The 20,918-nt window shown below is 43.3% G+C and overlaps 1 protein-coding gene across 1 annotated transcript in view; it reads right to left on the bottom strand.

The window, feature by feature from the left end:
* Positions 1-3,616: 3,616 nt before the first annotated feature.
* The window catches only part of LOC139407173 (tumor necrosis factor receptor superfamily member 21-like), a 32,334-nt gene continuing 15,032 nt past the window's right edge, over positions 3,617-20,918 (bottom strand). Inside the window, exons 4-6 of the mRNA XM_071150704.1 lie at positions 13,367-13,632; positions 6,359-6,569; positions 3,617-6,012 (exon numbers count right to left, since the gene is read on the bottom strand). Coding sequence (XP_071006805.1) covers positions 5,783-6,012; positions 6,359-6,569; positions 13,367-13,632 — 707 coding nt within the window. The 3' untranslated portion in view covers positions 3,617-5,782. The remainder of the gene's footprint in view (positions 6,013-6,358; positions 6,570-13,366; positions 13,633-20,918) is intronic.

Genomic DNA, 20,918 nt, shown 5'->3' with positions numbered 1-20,918 from the left:
CCCATCCAACCTGACAGAGCTTGAGGGGATTTGCAGAGAATAATGGGAGAAACTCCCCAAATACAGGTGTGCCAAGCTTGTAGCATCATACCCAAGAAGATTCAAGGCTGTAATCACTGCCAAAGGTGCTTCAAAGTACTGCGTAAAGGGTCCTAATTCTTATGTAATATCAGTTATTTTTTCAAATTTGCAAACATTTCTAAAAATCAGTTTTTGCTTTGTCATTGTGGGCTATTGTGTGTAGATTAATAAGGGAGGGAAAACAATTTAATACATTTTAGATTAAGGCTGTAACGTAACAAAAAGTGTAATGAGTCAAGGGGTATGAATACTTTCCAAATGCATTGTACAGTGTGGGTATAGCCTACATGAGATTATTATGGAAAAAAGTATATGAAAAAATATGTATTTTTCAAACGGCAGCCAAGCATCGATCATCATGTCAACAGACTAAGCCCCTCGATATTGTAACGGATTTCCTCCTCTTCGTCTGAAGAGGTGTAGCAAGGATCGTACCAATACGCAGTGTGGTAAGTGTCCATGTTTTAATAGAAAAGACTGAACATGACACAAATACAAAATAACAACGTGAAATGGAAACGAAACAGTCCCGTGTGGCACAAACACTGACACAGGAAACAATCACCCACAAAACACCCAAAGAATATGGCTGCCTAAATATGGTTCCCAGTCAGAGACAACGATAAACACCTGCCTCTAATTGAGAACCAATCTAGGCAACCATAGACCTACATAAACACCTAGATGGAAACAACCCCATAAATCTACAAAAAAACCCTAGACAGTACAAACACCCTAGATGAGACAAAAAACACACATACAGTGCCTTGCGAAAGTATTCTGCCCCCTTGAACTTTGCGACCTTTTGCCACATTTCAGGCTTCAAACATAAAGATAGAAAACTGTATTTTTTTGTGAAGAATCAACAACAAGTGGGACACAATCATGAAGTGGAACGACATTTATTGGATATTTCAAACTTTTTTAACAAATCAAAAACTGAAAAATTGGGCGTGCAAAATTATTCAGCCCCCTTAAGTTAATACTTTGTAGCGCCACCTTTTGCTGCGATTACAGCTGTAAGTCACTTGGGGTATGTCTCTATCAGTTTTGCACATCGAGAGACTGACATTTTTTCCCATTCCTCCTTGCAAAACAGCTCGAGCTCAGTGAGGTTGGATGGAGAGCATTTGTGAACAGCAGTTTTCAGTTCTTTCCACAGATTCTCGATTGGATTCAGGTCTGGACTTTGACTTGGCCATTCTAACACCTGGATATGTTTATTTTTGAACCATTCCATTGTAGATTTTGCTTTATGTTTTGGATCATTGTCTTGTTGGAAGACAAATCTCCGTCCCAGTCTCAGGTCTTTTGCAGACTCCATCAGGTTTTCTTCCAGAATGGTCCTGTATTTGGCTCCATCCATCTTCCCATCAATTTTAACCATCTTCCCTGTCCCTGCTGAAGAAAAGCAGGCCCAAACCATGATGCTGCCACCACCATGTTTGACAGTGGGGATGGTGTGTTCAGCTGTGTTGCTTTTACGCCAAACATAACGTTTTGCATTGTTGCCAAAAAGTTCAATTTTGGTTTCATCTGACCAGAGCACCTTCTTCCACATGTTTGGTGTGTCTCCCAGGTGGCTTGTGGCAAACTTTAAACAACACTTTTTATGGATATCTTTAAGAAATGGCTTTCTTCTTGCCACTCTTCCATAAAGGCCAGATTTGTGCAATATACGACTGATTGTTGTCCTATGGACAGAGTCTCCCACCTCAGCTGTAGATCTCTGCAGTTCATCCAGAGTGATCATGGGCCTCTTGGCTGCATCTCTGATCAGTCTTCTCCTTGTATGAGCTGAAAGTTTAGAGGGACGGCCAGGTCTTGGTAGATTTGCAGTGGTCTGATACTCCTTCCATTTCAATATTATCGCTTGCACAGTTCTCCTTGGGATGTTTAAAGCTTGGGAAATCTTTTTGTATCCAAATCCAGCTTTAAACTTCTTCACAACAGTATCTCGGTCCTGCCTGGTGTGTTCCTCTTCATGATGCTCTCTGCGCTTTTAACGGACCTCTGAGACTATCACAGTGCAGGTGCATTTATACGGAGACTTGATTACACACAGGTGGATTGTATTTATCATCATTAGTCATTTAGGTCAACATTGGATCATTCAGAGATCCTCACTGAACTTCTGGAGAAAGTTTGCTGCACTGAAAGTAAAGGGGCTGAATAATTTTGCACGCCCAATTTTTCAGTTTTTGATTTGTTAAAAAAGTTTGAAATATCCAATAAATGTCGTTCCACTTCATGATTGTGTCCCACTTGTTGTTGATTCTTCACAAAAAAATACAGTTTTATATCTATATGTTTGAAGCCTGAAATGTGGCAAAAGGTCGCAAAGTTCAAGGGGGCCGAATACTTTCGCAAGGCACTGTACTGTATTACCCATGTCACACCCTGACCTAACCAAAATAATAAAGAAAACAAAGAATACTAAGGTCAGGGCATGACAGATATTTATTGGAAAGGAGCATCAAGCTCATCACCTTGCACTTTCACCACACTGTAAAGTTCATCATAACATATTTAATCTGTAGCCTAATAAACTGCATCCTTTCCAAGACTTAGTGGGAGGACCTCACAACATACTGTATCAATGTGTGACTCCAAGTTTGCTTCGATATAATGGATATTTGATCAATATTTGCACACAAAAGCATTTACACCACAATTTCTCAAATAATACATTTTACTGACACAAAAATATCCCATCTTGTATAGCATAATTTGTTTTGTCGACATTTGGAAAGTTTACCAACAAATTTACTGTTTTCATCAGGCTTGTCATTACATTTTTATCTGACATGTACTTTACTCGTGTCACACCTGTTCTTGTGCTTGTCTCCACCCCCCTCCAGGTGTCGCCCATCTTCCCCATTATCCCCAGTGTATTTATACCTGTGTTTTCTGTCTGTCTGTGCCAGTTCGTCTTGTTGCCAAGTCAACCAGCGGTTTTCTCTTAGGTCCTGGTTTTTCCCCAGTCTCGCTTTTTCCTCGTCCTCCTGGTTCTGACACTTGCCTGTCCTAACTGAGCCCGCCTGCCTGACCACTCTGCCTGCCCCTGCCCTCGAGCCTGCCTGCCTGACCACTCTGCCTGCCCCTGCCCTCGAGCCTGCCTGCCTAACCACTCTGCCTGCCCCTGCCCTCGAGCCTGCCTGCCTGACCACTCTGCCTGCCCCTGCCCTCGAGCCTGCCTGCCTGACCACTCTGCCTGCCCCTGCCCTCGAGCCTGCCTGCCTGACCACTCTGCCTGCCCCTGCCCTCGAGCCTGCCTGCCTGACCACTCTGCCTGCCCCTGACCTCGAGCCTGCCTGACGCCCTGTACCGTTATGGACTCTGACTTCGTTATGAACTCTTGCCTGTCCCCGACCTGTCTTTTGCCTACCCCTTGTACTAAAGATCAACTCAAACCATCTGCATCTGAATCGCCTTGTGTCGTTATAACTACCATAAAAAGGTTACATGGAAACATGTTTACTGTAACAAATTATTGTTGAAAGAGAGATACAGTAAGTATGACACACACTCCACATTATGACGAACGTTTGAACTTTAATTGGTTGATTTAAGATTTTACATAATAGTAAACGTACTGGTTACACGCGTTATGTTTAAAAACAGCCACCAGAGTACATGTACAGTATACCTCAACTTCAATGTTTCAGACTCGTTCTACATGCTTACCTTCACACCTACATTAGACCCAACAGCGATGTGGACAGCTCGAACAACACTTCAATTCTGTCCAACAAAGTCCAGAGCAGCTGCATCTATTTTACCCCCTGCAAAGTCCAGAATACTTTAGTAGCGATTGTCCTGAAAGACGCCCATATCATCCTGGTATTATGCCCAACTAGAGAATTTCAAGTCTAGCACCAGAATAGCTTGATACGATTGGCTTGGCAAAAAGTCGGCCTGTGATCCTTTCCTAACATCTGCGAGTTGAATACTGGCACCTCACAGCATGTTTTTTGGTGGTGCTTTTTTTTTTAAAGATGTTGAATTTAAAAGGAACTATAGTTGTACATTGTTATTTTTTAATCAAGTACCACAATCCAGAAGATGACTGTCAGATTCAAGTAGAATATGGAGCAACTATGCATATCTTACATCCAGTAAGATGGTCTCATTACACCAAGCTGGGACATATCAGAATCCCATTGAAATCAAGACAAACATAGTTGCTAAAAAACTACAAATGATAATACTCAAACTAAATGTTGACAAAAAATAAGTGTGACATGTAAGTAAACAGCATTTCAAAGAGACATTGAAGCACATATGGCAGAATGCATACAGATGAAATGGTTATGTTACTCAAAGAACAAGAATTAGTGCATCAATCATATTACATACTATTAGTGTAAGACATTGTGCATCATGAGTGTGTGTCGTAGTGTCCCTCATAAAAAAAATACTACAGTTTATTCTATAATACTACAGTATATAGAAGTATGTAGGAAACTGTAGTATACTATAAAATTGTATACACTGTAGTATCCCTCGATCATGTGTAGGACTTAGTATAGAATTTTGTAGTACTGTAGAATACTATAGTAAATACTACAGTATTATCCACAAAAAAACACTAGTAAATAGTACAACAAAGTCTGCAAAAATACTACAGTCCACAAAAACATATATTTTTAAACTATAGTAAATACTACAGTATATAATTTGTACATTTGCCCATTCCCCTCCCCCAAGTCCCAATTTGGGCCACCCGTAAGTTTGAAACCTACATGCCAAGTACAGACCATATATTGTGTTCCCTATGGTTATAGAAAAGAGTAGAAGCTCTGAACTCTCCGTGTCAGAACCCAGTACTACCTACAGGTTATGGAAAATTTACTCGGAGTATTTCTCCAGTAGGTTTCTTCAAGGAGAATGCCCCCCACTTCTATGTCAAAGATAATAAAACAAAAACACTACAGTAAATACTACAGTATACTACAGTCTGCAAAAACATTACCGTAATTAATATAGTATACACTACTGCTTGTTTTTACTACAGTATTTATACTATAGTAAACTGTAAATACTACAGTATACTGTAGTAAATACTACAGTAAATTTAGCAAAAACACTACAGTGAATACTGTAGTAGTCCTACCATAGTGTAGACTATAGTATTTCTTCATGTGGGATGTTTGACATTTATAGACATTGTGCATGAGAGTGTGTTGTTGAAGTTTGCTTGCATGAATATGGGTTTATAATCTCAAAAATTTAAAGAGAACACTTGTTTAATGCTACATTGACACAAGGGCAATAGCTATGGTTTAATAAGCATAGTGGTGATGGTGGTGCTATGTCTGCCCAGAACTCCAGGCTGGCCACTCTGTCCTGCCCTTCCTCCAGGCAGGCAGGCTCACTGCCAGGTCGCAGTTGTAAATGAGAACTTGTTCTCAACTAGCCTACCTGGTTAAATAAAGGTGAAAAAAAGGAGGCTCCCTGACCCTGGTATTAGTAGGGGATTAAGTCAGGCTGCTAGGAATGGAGGATAGCCGATTGGCGGTCATGAAGGCGTGTAGACGACTATCCAGAATCAAGCAGCATCTCACTAGCTTACCTCAGAGTATTTTTTTGGGGGGGGGGGCACACCCAAGTAGCCACACCGAAAAGGAGGGGTTTGCGGCAGAAGGAAGTGGGGCGTCCCCTGACCACAGTATAGGTCTGTAGCATCACAGCAGTGGGCCTATAGGAGATCAGGCAGGTGGCTGTAGACCGAGTCCAGCAGGGTCTGGCTGGCCTCCTGGCTCTTGACCCCGGCAATCTCGAAGAGGCGGTCCAGTTTGTCCTCTGCCATGGGGATCGCATCGATGACGTGCAGCTCGTCAAGGTTTAGGATGTGCAGCATGTCGTCGAAGATGGGCTGCAGGTCACACGGGTCCAGCCGGACCTGACGTAGCACCGTGTCTTTCTTCTCTGGAAGTCACAGAGGAGAGGAAGAAAATGTCAGAATGAGGAGGAGGATAGACTGCAACATACTGTGGATGTTAGCTACAGCTTGTTGTTGTCCATAAAATAGGAAATCATGAATGACTAAATTAGCAGTCACGTTCTGCTGCTGGGAATAAAAGCCCAGTCATCCTTATGAGAACTAAGACATATTTCTCAAAGATTTCATAGTTGATGACTTGCTATAATGGAGTATGAAATCAGGTGCACTTTATAACCAGAAGGGGGCAGTAAATACAAATATGTCACCTCTGTAGGAGCCAGGTGTTTAGCATAATTACTGAAACAGAACTGTGTCATAATATGTGGTTACCTTTGGTGATGAATGAGCCGTTCCTGCTGAGGGCGGAGTCTTTGCTGGAGGTGGAGTCACAGCGGAGCAGAGGCTCTGATTCGTCGGGGAAGAAGCCCTTGGTCCGGTCCACAGGAGACTGCTCCACCACCACCCCAGGAGACTCCAAAGACTTGTGGACAGGACTGTGGCTCGGGGTTACATTCACAGTCATCAGCTGGTTCAGATTAAACTGCAGAGAGGAAGAGGGGAGGAGAGAAAGAGAGGGATATGGAGAGAGAGAAAGGTATATTATCTACTTCACTTGCTTTGGCAATATTAACATATGTTTCCCATGCCAATAAAGCCCCTTGACTTGAATTGAGAGGGAGAGGGGAGGAGATGGTCAGTGTCAGTGTTGGAAACCAATGGCTGAGAAAGCAGTGTTCTGAGTCACGCTGTTGTCCGGACAGACCACTGCACAAAATACCCCAGTTTCGTACTCCTAGTTATCCGTACACCTCTGAAGGCACTTGTGTCTTGCTTGCCACGCTGAGGATTTAAAGTATGGTATCTGTGATGACTCAAAAGCAATTTGCGACTGTTTGATAGTGGGAACACCACTCAATGGCGACTTTGATCCTGACTGCAATTGTGTCCAGCCGGTGCCATGCTGAGAAGTGCCAACACTAAAGAGATTCCTAGATAGTTGGAAGATATCCTGACACTTGCACCTCACCATTGTCATGAACTATTAGCATTTCAAGAGCTGAGTGCTCAGGTTTGTCATGTCACAGACAGTCAGTGACTTTAGCAATTGCTTACTTTTGAATCCTTTACACATCACGACTTATGCCTACTATGGTACAAGTGGTTATTATTAGACTTTTGGATACACCTGCACAAGTTTGGAAACAGGCCATTTTACGCGGTGCAGGGAGAGGACAGGGAGCTCCTGTGTGCCCAGCCCCAGCCTAATGCAGCCCACGTCAGGTGACACAGCGGGCCAACCCACAGCCCCAGACCACCCACTCCCATCCGTGACTCTCTCTCCTTGCCTCAGGGAGCGTACACAACCGGCCAGACATGAAAGGGATTCTGTGGACTTGGACAGAGCAGGAATGTACTGCCCAAAGACCACATGGGCCCAGTCACACACTACCAGGTATAGTACACCACTGTGCTTGCCCTGGGGCTCAGGGAAGACATAAATAACAGTCTTCTTCGGTATGGTAATGTAGTGAACTGGTGGTGACCGGACCAGATGAGCTCTTGAGAGACTTACATTTTGACTTCGGTACTGTAGAGAAAAAGGCCCTGCTGTGAGTGAGACAGGAAGGAAATGGTAAAGGGCATTTCATACAGGCGATGGAAATGCAATGGAAAACTTTCAGGGTGCTGAAAATCCAATAGAACACAGTTCAATATGGCTTCACAGAAACACAATTGAATTTCATGCAGGTGACGGGAGTGCAACGGAAAACTTCTGATGCGAACATAAAATCCCATATAAAACAGCTTGATGTGGCATCAGACAGACCTCACTTACTTCTGCGTGCGTATATGACCCATATGCAGCCCCTGCTATCTCCCCTATTTGATAACAAGTTCCTCTGTGCACTAGGCCAGATAGGCAGGCAATGACACGTCCACGAAGACTGGAGCACTACGCCACCCTGGCCAAATTATGTTACAAACAGCTGTTACAAAACCTACCAACTAACCCTCCAGAGAAACCCCTGGAGACTGAAAATACTTGAACTCAGATCGACTCATCGTGGAGAATTAGGAGAAAACAGGGGGAAATGGTGTCACCGTTCCAGATGCTTCTCTGAGTTGTCAGTAGCCAGTGACTGAGTCATTAGAGGAGAGACAGTGATCTGGCTGAGTCACTGACATAGCCTATCAACACACACACAGCAGACCCCAGGGTAGGGACATTGTCACGCATCACACACACACATACACATACACATACTCACACCAGGCAGCAGGCACACACAGGCCCGCAAGCACACACACACAATCACGCACACACTCAAACACACAATAGACACGCTAGGGGGTCTGGCCCTGTGTAGGGAGGAACTGCTGAGGCATCAGAGACACAGAGAACATCCACATTTTAATTAGATCACAAATAACACAGATATTTTACTGAAACTGCAGAGTAGCGTACAAATTTTGGCGCTTAGGAGAGATGTGTTGCATGTTTAGTCATAAACCCTGTTCAGGAGCAAAATACAGCAGGCTATGGAAAAACTGCTATATCATAAGACATTGTGGGTCAAGAGAGCCTTTACCACTAAAGTGAATCCTCATATGTTAACACTGAGAAATTTCAGCATCACTACTGTTATGTAGGACACTGGGGGTATTGTTTAATAGGCAGCTCTTTTCTCTGCTTCTCCCTCATAGACAGTATTCTTGTGATGCTGCAACCACTGATGTTACAGCTGATACTAAACATCTTCCCCAACAGATGTGATGAAGGGCCTACCTGAAAGTACACGGTGATGAGCTTGATGCTCCTTTCCAATAAATATCCAGGGTCTTATTCTGGTGACATGAAGATAGATGCTTGCCAGCAGTTTGACAAATAAAGATCATCTCACTCTTTTGTCCATAATAATCTCATCATGTAGGCTATACGTGCACTGTATCTGCCAGCTGTTGGCTAGAAAGCATGTGCCAAGACCAGAGTGGGCACATGCGCTATACAGCGCAACATTTTGACTGACAAAACCAGTTGAAAAAGCGATGGAAACTCATTTAAGTTGTATTTTTTAAACGGTACATGGTAATTTAACGGCAACAGTTATTTTTATGTGCACTATGTCACCACGCACAGCCTTTTTATGTGAAACAAGGCAATTTGATAGAAACACATTAATTAACAGCATTCTTACAAAGGTATTCCTCTTGTCCAGATGGGATAGAGCAGTGTGTAATGAAATGGGGATTGCGTCATCTGTGGATCTGTTGGGGCGTTATGCAAATTGTAGTGGGTCTAGGGTGTCAGGTAAGGTGGAGGTGATATGATTCTTAACTAGCCTCTTAAAGCACGTCATGATGACCGAAGTGAGTGCCAAGGGACGATAGTCATTTAATTTAGTTACCTTCACTTTCTTGGGTACAGGAACAATGGTGGATATCTTGAAGCAAGTGGGGACAACAGACTGGGATAGGGAGAGATTGAATATGTCCGTAAAAACTCCAGCCAGCTAGTCTGCACCTGCTCTAAGGATGCGGCTAGGGATGCCATCTGGGCCGGCAGCATTATGAGGGTTAATGGGCAAAGTAGGTGTTTAGCTTGTCCGGGAGCGAGGTGTTGGTGTCTGCGACAAGGCTGGCTTTCCCTTTATAATCCATGTCTGGAGTCCCTGCCACATACGTCTTGTGTCTGAGCCGTTAAACTGTGTCTCCACTTTGTCCCTACATGGTTGTTTTGTCTCTTTGATTGCCTTACGGAGGGCATAGCTGGTCTGTTTGTACACGTCCATGTTCTCAGTCACCTTGCAGAGGTTAAATGCGGTGGTTTGTGCTTTCAGTTTTGAGCGAATGCTGCCATCCATCCACGTTTTTTTGTTTGGATAACATCCTCTATGCACTTCCTGGTGAACTCAGTCCCCAACTAAGTTTATACGTTGATACTGTTCTCTAAGGCAACCCGGGACATTTCCCAGTCTGCGTGATCAAAATAAACTTGAAACATCGATTCTGATTGGTCAGACCAATGTTGAACAGTCCTTACCATGAGTGCTTCCTGTTGAAGTTTCTGCTTATAGGAGGGGAGGAGCAAAATTGAGGCATGATCTGATTTGCCAAAGGGAGGGTGGGGGAGAGCCTTGTAGCTGTCCCGGGAGGAGGAGTAACAATGGTCAAGAATGCTCGATGAGCGAGAAGCACAGAATATGTGTTGATAGAAGTTCGGTAGCGTTTTCCTCAGATTTCCTTTATTAAAGTCCCCAGCTACAATAATTGCAGCCTCAGGATATTCGGTGTCTAGTTTGCATAAAGTTGAGTGTAGTTCCTTGAGAGCCAGAAAACTCTCTTGGGAGGTAATGCGGTCGGCATTTGATGATGAGGTATTTCAGATTGGGAGAACAAAAGGACTTGAGTTCCTGTACATTACCACAATCACACCACAAGTAGTTAGTCATGAAACATACACCTTTCTTTTTCCTGGAGAGTTATTTCTTCCTGTTCGTGCAATGGACAGAGAACCCTGTTGGCTGAATGGTAGGGTACAGTATATCCGTAAAGAGACATGATTCCATAAAATAGAGTACATTTCAGCCCCTAATGTCTCGCTGTAAGGAGATCCTTGTCCTGGGCTCGTCTACTTTATTGTCCGGGGACTTAACGTTAGCGAGTAACATACACGGAAGTGGTGGATGGAATGCATGCCTCCTGAGTCTGAATAGGAGCCCACTCCTTATTCCTGTTCTCCAACAGCGGAGTCTTGGAGCTGCCCCTGGGAAGAAGGGAACTGTCTTGGGGAGTTCAAACAAAGGATTAAATTCAGGGAAATATAATTTCTGGTCGAATTGCTGGTTGAGTGATCTCCAATCTAATATCCAAAAGGTAATAATGCAAGAAATGTTCTGAGCAAATAATTTAAGAAATAATATTTGTTTAAATACTGCAAAGTTGACTAGGAGCTAGAAATAGGCACCATCTTCCTGTGCAGACCGGAGAATGCACCTGGGCCTCTGAACGAATGAATGGACCTTTAATGGGAGTAGTAAACACTTAATAATGTCTGAAATTGGATTGTGTGTAGCATTGTGCCTGCCTGAAGGGGAGGCTAGAACTCTTATTATGAGAAGTTGCCTTGGTGTGGATGGAAAAGCTCCTACTGGGAGTAGAGGACCAGAGGGAAAGAAGAAGAAAACAGACAGAGACAGCTGGCTAGGACCTTTGGGACAAGACTTTTTACCAAGCGAGGATAAACACAACAACCACTGAAGCACTAAGAGAGAATCGTCATTCTGTTAAAGCAGTTTGTTTACGAGGAGTTGACCTGAGGTCTTGCGTGCCACAGAGAGTCAATGTGTTGTGATGTTTAATCTCTTCCTCTAAATGCATCATTCAGATGACTGTGTGGTTTTTTTGAGCAGGCTAAAACGTGTCTGTCTGGGGCACAGAGGAGAGAGGGAGGGTGCCCCAGAAATACCTTACATAGAAAACACATATCCTACAGCAACAAAACATGCTGAGCAGATTGGTGCTCCAACTACACTCATTTCACTTTATGGGGGAGGGTGTTTTGTCTGACATAACGTCATGTAGGTCAGGTTCCTTGCTGACTGAAGCATCATAACACGTGGGCCTAGACTTTTGCAGCTGCAAAGAAACAGACAGTGAGAAGTAAAAACACGTTATTTTGACCATATGCTGCGGCAAAACTGTTTTTGCGGTGACATTATCAGTAAAAGGGTCTGTCTCTGTGTCCTAGGGTAAACTACTACTGTGTGCCAAGGCCCTTCAGTATCAGTGGTCTATGGCTAGGCCTCATTTAACACTGACAGTGCAGTGACTCCATCAGTCAGCCCTAACCAGCTGAGACCGAGGGCAGGAGGAGAGACACAGCTCAGCTCACACTGCAGCTATGGTCATCTGCAAGATTAAACAGGAGGACATGCTCCACACGCATACCAACACACGCTGACACATACAGTACATGCTGACACACACATGCGCAAACAACTTGGATCAGCCTCTGTCCTTTCTGCTTCAGGCTCCTTGACTTACAGCTATGATGAAATCACACTATTGGAATGAGAGAATATCAGCTGGGGAGGCAGATTAGCAATGTTTGGGGCTCACCACCTGCGGTTTGTTTAAAAACAACCCAGTCATGGAGGATAGCTCCAAGCTGTGTCTTAATGAATTAACAAAACTGGGGTGGCAGCAGGAAACAGCATCCCCTCCCTCTCTCATTTCCTCCCTCCTTCGCTCCATCCCTCCCATACATAAGGCAGCCAGCCCACTCTGGTGGAATCGCCACACACAGACACCTCATTTATGAATCACACGGATGGGGAAGTCTTACGTCAGTGGAACCACATGGTTGTATATTATACCTCTAAGGAAGAATACCATATGTGTACACCTACAATGCTGTCTGTCTGCAGCATTTCTGTCTGGTACCAATAAGAGGCCCACTGCATGATGAATGGTCATCCCTCCTTACAGAGTATCCCTCATGAATTACCATTTCCTGGTGGTTTACCCTTAAGTTATTTATAACACATGACCCAGTGCTGATTCAATGGAATGAGGAGAAAATCTGTAGAAATGGCCAAGAGTGTACTGAGGAAAAACAAGGGAGGGAGGGAGAAAGGGGAGAGAGCAGCCTCCAGCACACTATGTTCCCTACTCATATTGTGCTTCTGCTTCCCTGTTCCCTCCCTCACCAAATGATTTATTACCTGCAATCTCCTCCACCATCGATTGAGACAAAACACCCTAGATATTACCATCATCCAAGGATTATTAAGTAGTGACGACAAGCAGAATTACAATAGGCAGCCTGTTAGACATATCTCCGGGTCTCAATATCTCTCATAAGACGACCATAACAAGCCCTTAACTGTAAGAATCTAACTTTGAGCAGAGAAGGTCACTGGACATGGGGATAATATGATATGTATCTGAGAGATGGGAGGAAGTTAGGAGAAAAGTGGAGCGTGATGAATGATCCACTTTCGCAACTGGCCAGTCTCTCTATGTTGACCTCTGTACTGTACAGTATTGCTAGGCCACGCCAGGACAGTCATGGGGGCGCTACCCTTAAGGCAGGAGGGCTGGTCACCACTTGTGACTTGTTATATTAACGTTGTCATTCCATATGTGATTTCTATGTTTGCGTTCACATTGAGTGACTTTGTGAGTGACTTTGTACTCTAGAGATTTGGTGAGATAAATGAGGACCTGAAGGCTCATTAGTGAGGAGTGCCATTAAGCCCAAATAGCCCACCTGTGATTCAAGATGGGAGAGTTCACTGGAGGACAGAACAGATTCTCTTTGCCAGTAGGGCTTACCTGAGGATTGTCTTCCATGATGCCCCGTATCTTCTCCACCACGTCTATACGGCGGTGGCGGTGCAGGGCGTTGATGAGCTTAGCCAAATTGGCGTCCCCATCGCGGATGGTCCAGTGCTGCAGGGCAGCGTATGCACGCTCGTGGTCCGACTGGTAGCCGTTGGAGAATGCTGCCACTTCACGCTCCGTGGCATTGGCCAGGGATTGGTACATGTCAATCCAGTGGCTGCCAATCTGAGCTGCCACCAACTTCAGGATGTCCACACCTAGGTAAAGGGAGGAGAGAACAGGTACATTTTCTGCCATGTCTGAAATAGACTGGAGCCATTGATTAACAATGGATGTCACTCTTGACTAATAAGTCAATCCCTAATTCACATGGACTCGGTTGATCATGAGACATGATATGATAATTTACCCCTTCAGACTTTTCAGCACTTCCTTCATTTATAGTAATTATGCCCATTAAGTACTTAGAAATCAAATTAAAAGAGCATACAATTATATTACTTGATTTCTCCTTAATTGTAAGGTTGTGTCAGTTAAAAGCAATAATCAACACTATGACTAGTACAACAACAAAAAATGGGTCCTCTTGAACCACACTGAGCCATTGTTCCTTTCTTTTAAAACGCTATTAAGTGAACACAGTGAATCTAAGATTTGTGTTGTAGAGATGTAGAGAGTGAGTTTGTATGTGTGTGTTACATAAGGGTTATGACCTCTCAGTCAACCTAAGCCTTAGGTCTCAGTTAGGGGGTAATCAGAACAGTTTTAGCAGACCTGCACGTCTGGTTGCTGCTTATGAGCGATGCACCGTCATAAACCAGTGGATCCAGGAATAAACTCTCTGAAAGTGATCTCTCACCAAGCTTTACCTCAGCAGATGCATCTGAAGTTCTCCACTACCCTCCACCTCTCCGCACCCCAGAACTGGCAGCCCATCTGTTCCCTCTGCACACCCTGTCCAGACAGACTCAGCGTGACTCATAAAGCTGAACTGGTCTCAACCAGATGGAGGAAGTGTTACTTTCAGTATATGAAGACAACCTCCTGATGGGTTCAAAGACCCTTGAAGAACTGCCTGCCTGTCCTCCTGTCCGGCGTTTTGTGTTTTAAAGTAACACTGCCTATGTAGTTGAAGTAGTAGTAGTAGTTGAAGTAGTAGTAGTATTAGAAGTAGTAGTAGTATTCGAAGTAGTAGTATCAGTAGTAGTATTAGAAGTAGTAGTAGTAGTAGTAGTTGAAATAGTAGTAGTAGTAGAAGTAGTGGTAGTATTAAAAGTAGTAGTAGTATTAGAAGTAGTGGTAGTATTAGAAGTAGTAGTAGTATTAGAAGTAGTAGTAGTATTAGAAGTAGTGGTAGTATTAGAAGTAGTAGTAGTATTAGAAGTAGTGGTAGTATTAGAAGTAGTAGTAGTATTAGAAGTAGTAGTCGTATTAGAAGTAGTAGTAGTATTAGAAGTAGTAGTAGTATTAGAAGTAGTAGTCGTATTAGAAGTAGTAGTGGTAGTAGTACAACACTGCTGATCTAAGATAGACACTCCATTGAAATTATGTTGAGAATGCTCTTTCATAATCTCTCTCTGATAATCACAAAAGGCATGTGTGAGAGTAGCTGGTGCTGAAACAAAGGTCCTTAGTGCCAGTACGGAACATGGTTAGGCTCAGCTGCAGACTCAGCAGGTTGGTTGTCCTTTTCAGCCAGGGCCACTACCCAGGTATAAGACACTGCCTAAGCTCAGAGATAGGGCCAAGAGTTTTTCCTGACCATGTTAACTGACTGGGAAATAAACCCAGTGCCCTGTAGCTTATAATTAGGGAATAGGGCCTGTTTTTTTTCCTGATGGTCTGGAAAACTACTGGACCTACTCATAGATAACTGTGGGTTTTGATAGGGCAATATTGTTGTGAAACTGTAAATGGAAAATGTGCATACTGTAAGACATTGGATCATCTCATGCCTTGACATATGCTTACTTGCTTAAGGTCCGCACAATAGCATGGCATGCTATAACTCCCTGCTGTTAATGGCATCTGGATAACAAACAATGCATAAATCCATCTTGCGGTCCCCTTTGGTCTTTCATGCTAGAAATACCTCATTTTATTCCTTACGTCATGGTCTACTGATGAATGTGTTATGATAGGTTTGAGAAAATGCATACTCGTTGGTTTTAATGTATAAATAGTACTAAGCGGCCTCAATTTGTTGATTGTGAAACGACACAAGTGGAAAAAGAGGACATGGGGTTCTCCTCCTCACCCAACCATAGCCTTTCTGAAGCTGTAGGACCTTATCTGAAGGATATCCTACACCACACCCTGCCTGGCTGGCTCCAGTCACACTTCTGAGGGATGCAGCAGAACATGTTGACTTGCAAATACAAGCCAAGTGGCAGAAATATGTTGGGGGGGAGCATTTGTCATAACAGGAAATGTCCCAGACGTGAATAGCCTAACTAATATATATTCAGACTGCCAGGCAGACACAAACATCCCCAGGTGTTAAAACTTCACTCAGTCAATACAGAACATGTTCACAAACAGGTGCAGAAAAACCCCATGTCTGTGTGTCTGTGAAACTGTGCCATCCCTGCAGGTATAACCATATTCAACTGTGCGTCATAAATAAACTTGAATAAATTAAAATTGAAACAAAACCTTCTTTAAAACATGGGGGGATTTCCAATTGACTTACTGAATGTAACATTCACTCCAATTCATTAATTGAATTGATGGAAAGTTAAATGGAATTGACCCAAACCTCACTCCCCAGACTACAAGAAGCCACATTATGCAGGCTGAACTATAATGTGCAGAGAAACATCATTAATAATTACATTTTGATAACGATCACAGTGATCCCTGATCAATATCTTCTATCAAAGCCCAAACATCCAGAGTGCATAATACAGGGTCGGTTTGGAGAGATGGTAGCTGGGAGATTGACTCGCTGTAAACCGGCGGTGGTTGGCTTGTGATCTGGTCGAGGCCAAGGCTACACTACGGTTGTCCTGCCCTGAGGTCAGAGTCGTGCCACGAAGCGACTTTGTGATGAACGATGAGACCGACACCTGAAGCCTTTTGTGACAGTTCCTATCAAGCCTGCCTACTGTCACCTTCTTTAGAGAGAATTAAAACAAAGTGACAGAGCTAGGCTAGGGGGAAATACAATCTCTGTTTTAGTTGGATATAATAGATGACCTACATGTATAGTTCAGTATGCTAGCGAATGTGTACAATAGTATGTTTCCTTAACCTCCTGGCATGATTGCAGTGGTGGCAGATTGAATATAAACAAATTACTGACCGAAAATGGCTGCCAATCAGTAAATAGTAACGGGACGCTCGAAAGTAATGAAGACTCCAAATGTAATCTCTTAGTTAGATGTAAAACATAGATTGAGTTTTCACATTGATGATGGTGCATAGAGATGAGGCGACAAGTTGTGTCACAGTTATAACCCACCGTTCCCCGGTAGGCTGTCATTGTAAATAAGAATTTGTTCTTAAATGGCTTGCCTAGTTAAACAAAAGTTAAATAAAACAAATTTAAAAATAAAACAGTTTGTTCACAGCAATGTAACGTTGCCTGCAGAGCAGAGAAATGTAGCTACTGCAAGGCTTTTCAACAGGTTACTCAGAGTCAACACAACACAAACATACTGTCACGTAGTCTCCATCTGTTACAAGTAGAGCCTCTGAGAGGTGGTGAGACAATGTGGAATGTGGTTAATCTCTTACACAGTACCACAGACCCTAATGGGAAGTGGGGGCGCTGTAAAATTTTCATTTGAAAACTCGATTGAGACAGCAGGTCTGAGTTGAGAGGGCTGCATGACAAAGAGGCCACAATAGCAGCCTTTCCACTCCAGTCCATCTGCTCTGATTCTCTCTGGGGATTCCTGCTGGTGACAAAGTAAACGTGTCATTTTTATAGGCAAGTCAGTTAAGAACACATTCTTATTTACAATGACAGCCAGCCTACCCCGGCCAAACCCTAACCCAGATGACACTGGGCCAATTGTGCACCACCCGATAGGACTCCCAATCACAGCCGGTTGTGATACAGCCTGGAATCAAACCAGGGTCTGTAGTGACACCTCTATCACTGAGATGCAGTGCCTTAGACCGCTGTGCCACTCAGGAGCCCAAGTCATCCTAATGGAAGAGACAAATTGGTCGCATAAGACCAGCTTGCTGCTCAGTCAATTTCATTGTTTCAATCTCTTTGACTCCCTAGGGTTGTGAAGTCTTGCTCAGTTTTTCTCATTTTGTAGAACACTATCATTCAAAAAAACACTAAACAAAATGAACGTAAAGTATCATAACCCAATCCGTCTGCATGAAAATTTTAATAATACAAAATCCACAGCAGGCCCAAATGACTCACAGCCACAGTCCAGGTCCTATCTCTGCTTTCCTGCCTGTCCCTGTGGCCTGGCCCACCCTGGTGCTGAGCAGCACGGCCTCCTATGTACTCCCCCACCCCCCCGCCTGGGCGTCGTAAACAGCAGGCTCACACGGCGGATTCATTTCATCTGCACTATGTATACCCTGCTCGCCCTTCACATCACTTTCTGGACTCGTATGAAAGAATTGGCTATTTGTATGATCTCGTCTTCTTTATGTTTCCCATTCCACGTTTTATTAGGAGTGTTTTAACTACTCTAGTAAATAGACATTAAAGCCTTCAGGGTAGCCAATTATACACCTTGGACGAATTAACAAACTGTTTTGTTCGAAAGAGTAAACAGCTGTGTAATCACACACACAAACACACACATGGTCTGAATGTAAAACTTGGCATCCACTTGATAAACATTCTATAATCCTTTTTTTAAAAACATGCCGTAAATTCACTTGTTGTTTGAAGTTTAAAATACAATTAAATTCTCTTTTTTGGAACTGAATGTAGACAAACATCGCCGTAAAAATGCAGATTATTTGTGTATCTGGACATTGTTAAAAAAAATCTTACTACTACTACTACTATTTTGAGACAACAATAAAGAAAGATATGTGAAAAATGTCAGTGCACTTAATTTCTTGATTGCCATTAGTGTGTGTGTGAGAAATGGACAAAACATTTTAAATGCTGAAAATCCTAGCATAGCAGCCGGAATCCATGTAAATACCAAAGCAGTTTATCATGGACTTTCCTTGAGGACTTTCCTTGAGGACTCAATTGTTAACAGATTGCTCTCTCTAATGCTTTCAAAATGCCTTTCGTGAGTAACACAAAAGGGAAGTTGAATAGACAATTGTATGTAGTCAGGCTGAATATTAATCACGGTTAGACTACTGATCATGTTTCAGTTGTCCCTTTCTATCTTCATAATGTCCACATCCCTACTATACACTAACATTCCTGGAACATTCTCACATGGTGTGAGCGGACAGGTACAATGTGCTAATCTCTTCACTTCACACAGTGAGAGCCCTGACACACGACAACCCCCAGACACCCTACCCATTTTCGACTTGGATAGTTCCATCTGTACCACTGACTTAGTCTGGCTTGTTAAAATATCATTTGTGCAACGTCTTTCCTTCTTAATGCGTTGTGACAAGGTAGGTGTGATACCCTATTTGGGGGGTTTTCTTATAAATTTGCAAACGTTTTTAAAAGGCTGTTTTTGTTTTGTCATTATGGGGTATTGTGTGTAGATTGATGAGACAAAAAAATAATAATATCCATTTTAGAAAAAGGCCGTAACCTAACAAAATGTAGAAATACTTTCTGAAGGTACTGTTTGATGTGAAAATGATACCAATTTTGAAGGGGCGGTGAGACATTTGTGTTTCGGTAATGAGGTAAGGGCTGCAAGATGAAGGATCAAGGCCTGCGTGGCTCTCCACAACTTCCTTTACACCACAGACGCCTACAACATAGACTCATCAACACAGTACATCCACTCCACGTTTGTTGACTACACCACACCCACTGGGGACCTGCATCCAGGAGAGTGGAGACAGGGGGGACACCAGCTTCCTGGACCCAAGAAACATGTTGGAAGACAGAGTTGCTATAGACGTGCGCAACAACCTCAGGGACTACTTCCTCACACCAGCTGGTCAAGTGTCTTTCCAGGATGCTGCTATCACACGTGGCACCCTACAGTAAATGTTGGAGTGTGGTTTGGAACACATGTGGCACATGTGTTCTCTTCCTCTGGTTGATGACTGTTTATATGTCATATTGTGAGCTACACACTTGGTTTTGCTGTTTGGATTGAGCTGTTTTTCTTATTCACGCTTTACAAATCAAAATAAAGACTACCATAATGACAGTCACTTCATCCTTGTGTGGTTTTAGTTTTGTCATATATTCTTTGGAGGCTAGACCCTCAAGACATTTACCTAACGTTGTATTATGTGAAGTGGCCTTCCAATTAGTGGATGTCCATCTGTAGACAATAAGGCTAGACCCTCGAGCAATTTACCTAATCAGCATAACACATGACCATGTGACCACATACCTTTATTTAACTAGGCAAGTCAGTTCAGTACAAATTCTTATTTTCAATGACGGCCTAGGATCAACCTTGTGTTGATCAACCTGCCTTTCAATGGGTGAGAATGGCTGTAGACAATAAGGCTAGACCCTCGAGACATTTCCTTAATCAACATAACACAAGGTTGTACATGGTCATGTGTAGTGGCCTTTTATTGGAGACGTTCCTGCTATGGTAATACACAGGTTAACAGTGTGATGAAAGGGGAAATAAAACAAAAAAACGCAAAGTAAACACCAGAAAATTACCCAACACCCTAACGTGTGAATGAGAAAAAAGGCACACAACACCAGTTTTTGGGTTATGACGGACGGCTCTGTCTCACTCGAGAGTGGACCAAGCAGGCACACAGTACTGATCGATGGTCCTGTGAAAGTACATTGTCATGTCCCTGACAAATGGGAGACATCGATCAGGAGGAATAGACACTGTCCATGGTACCATGACGTTGTAGACGGCCTTTGCTGGACACTGCTGCTGTTTCTGTATATCCTGCTGGCGTTTCTTTAACTCGCTGCATAATGTCAGTGTCCAAAGGATCCTCGGCCGCTTTGGAGTTGCAGGGCATGACTGGACGGTGTGTTGGGTGTTGGTGAGAAGGGCGTTGGGGAGAGGGGCCGGGGAGGTAATGAACCTGGTTGGGGAGATGATGAACCAAGGGTCGATGAACCACCTGTAGATGGGCCCTCAGCAGCCCCACTCGATGACGATGTTTCACGTAAACACGAAGCCAGTAGACACCAGCAGCAGCCCCACTCCTCGTCTCCTTCACTCTTTTCAGATTGCAAAAATACTGGTCCCAAATCTTTTTCTATGTTTCTTTGATGTCAGTATCGGTGTTAACATTCTGTGATATCTTGAAATATAAGCACAAAAAAGGAAGCTTGCAAGTATTTATAGCAAGTAGCTGAGGCAAAATAGCATCACGTCCATCTCTTCTGAGTTTATAGCAGAAGGGATACCGGAAAATATGTGATGTAGACACAGGGACAGTACTTCTGTTACAAAACTCACTCAATACTGCCCCTCAG

Source organism: Oncorhynchus clarkii, chromosome 4 (genome assembly GCF_045791955.1).
Source record: "Oncorhynchus clarkii lewisi isolate Uvic-CL-2024 chromosome 4, UVic_Ocla_1.0, whole genome shotgun sequence".
Classification (NCBI taxonomy): Eukaryota; Metazoa; Chordata; class Actinopteri; order Salmoniformes; family Salmonidae; genus Oncorhynchus; species Oncorhynchus clarkii.
Note: the sequence above shows the minus strand (reverse complement) of the source record. Positions and strands in the feature narration are given on the sequence as shown.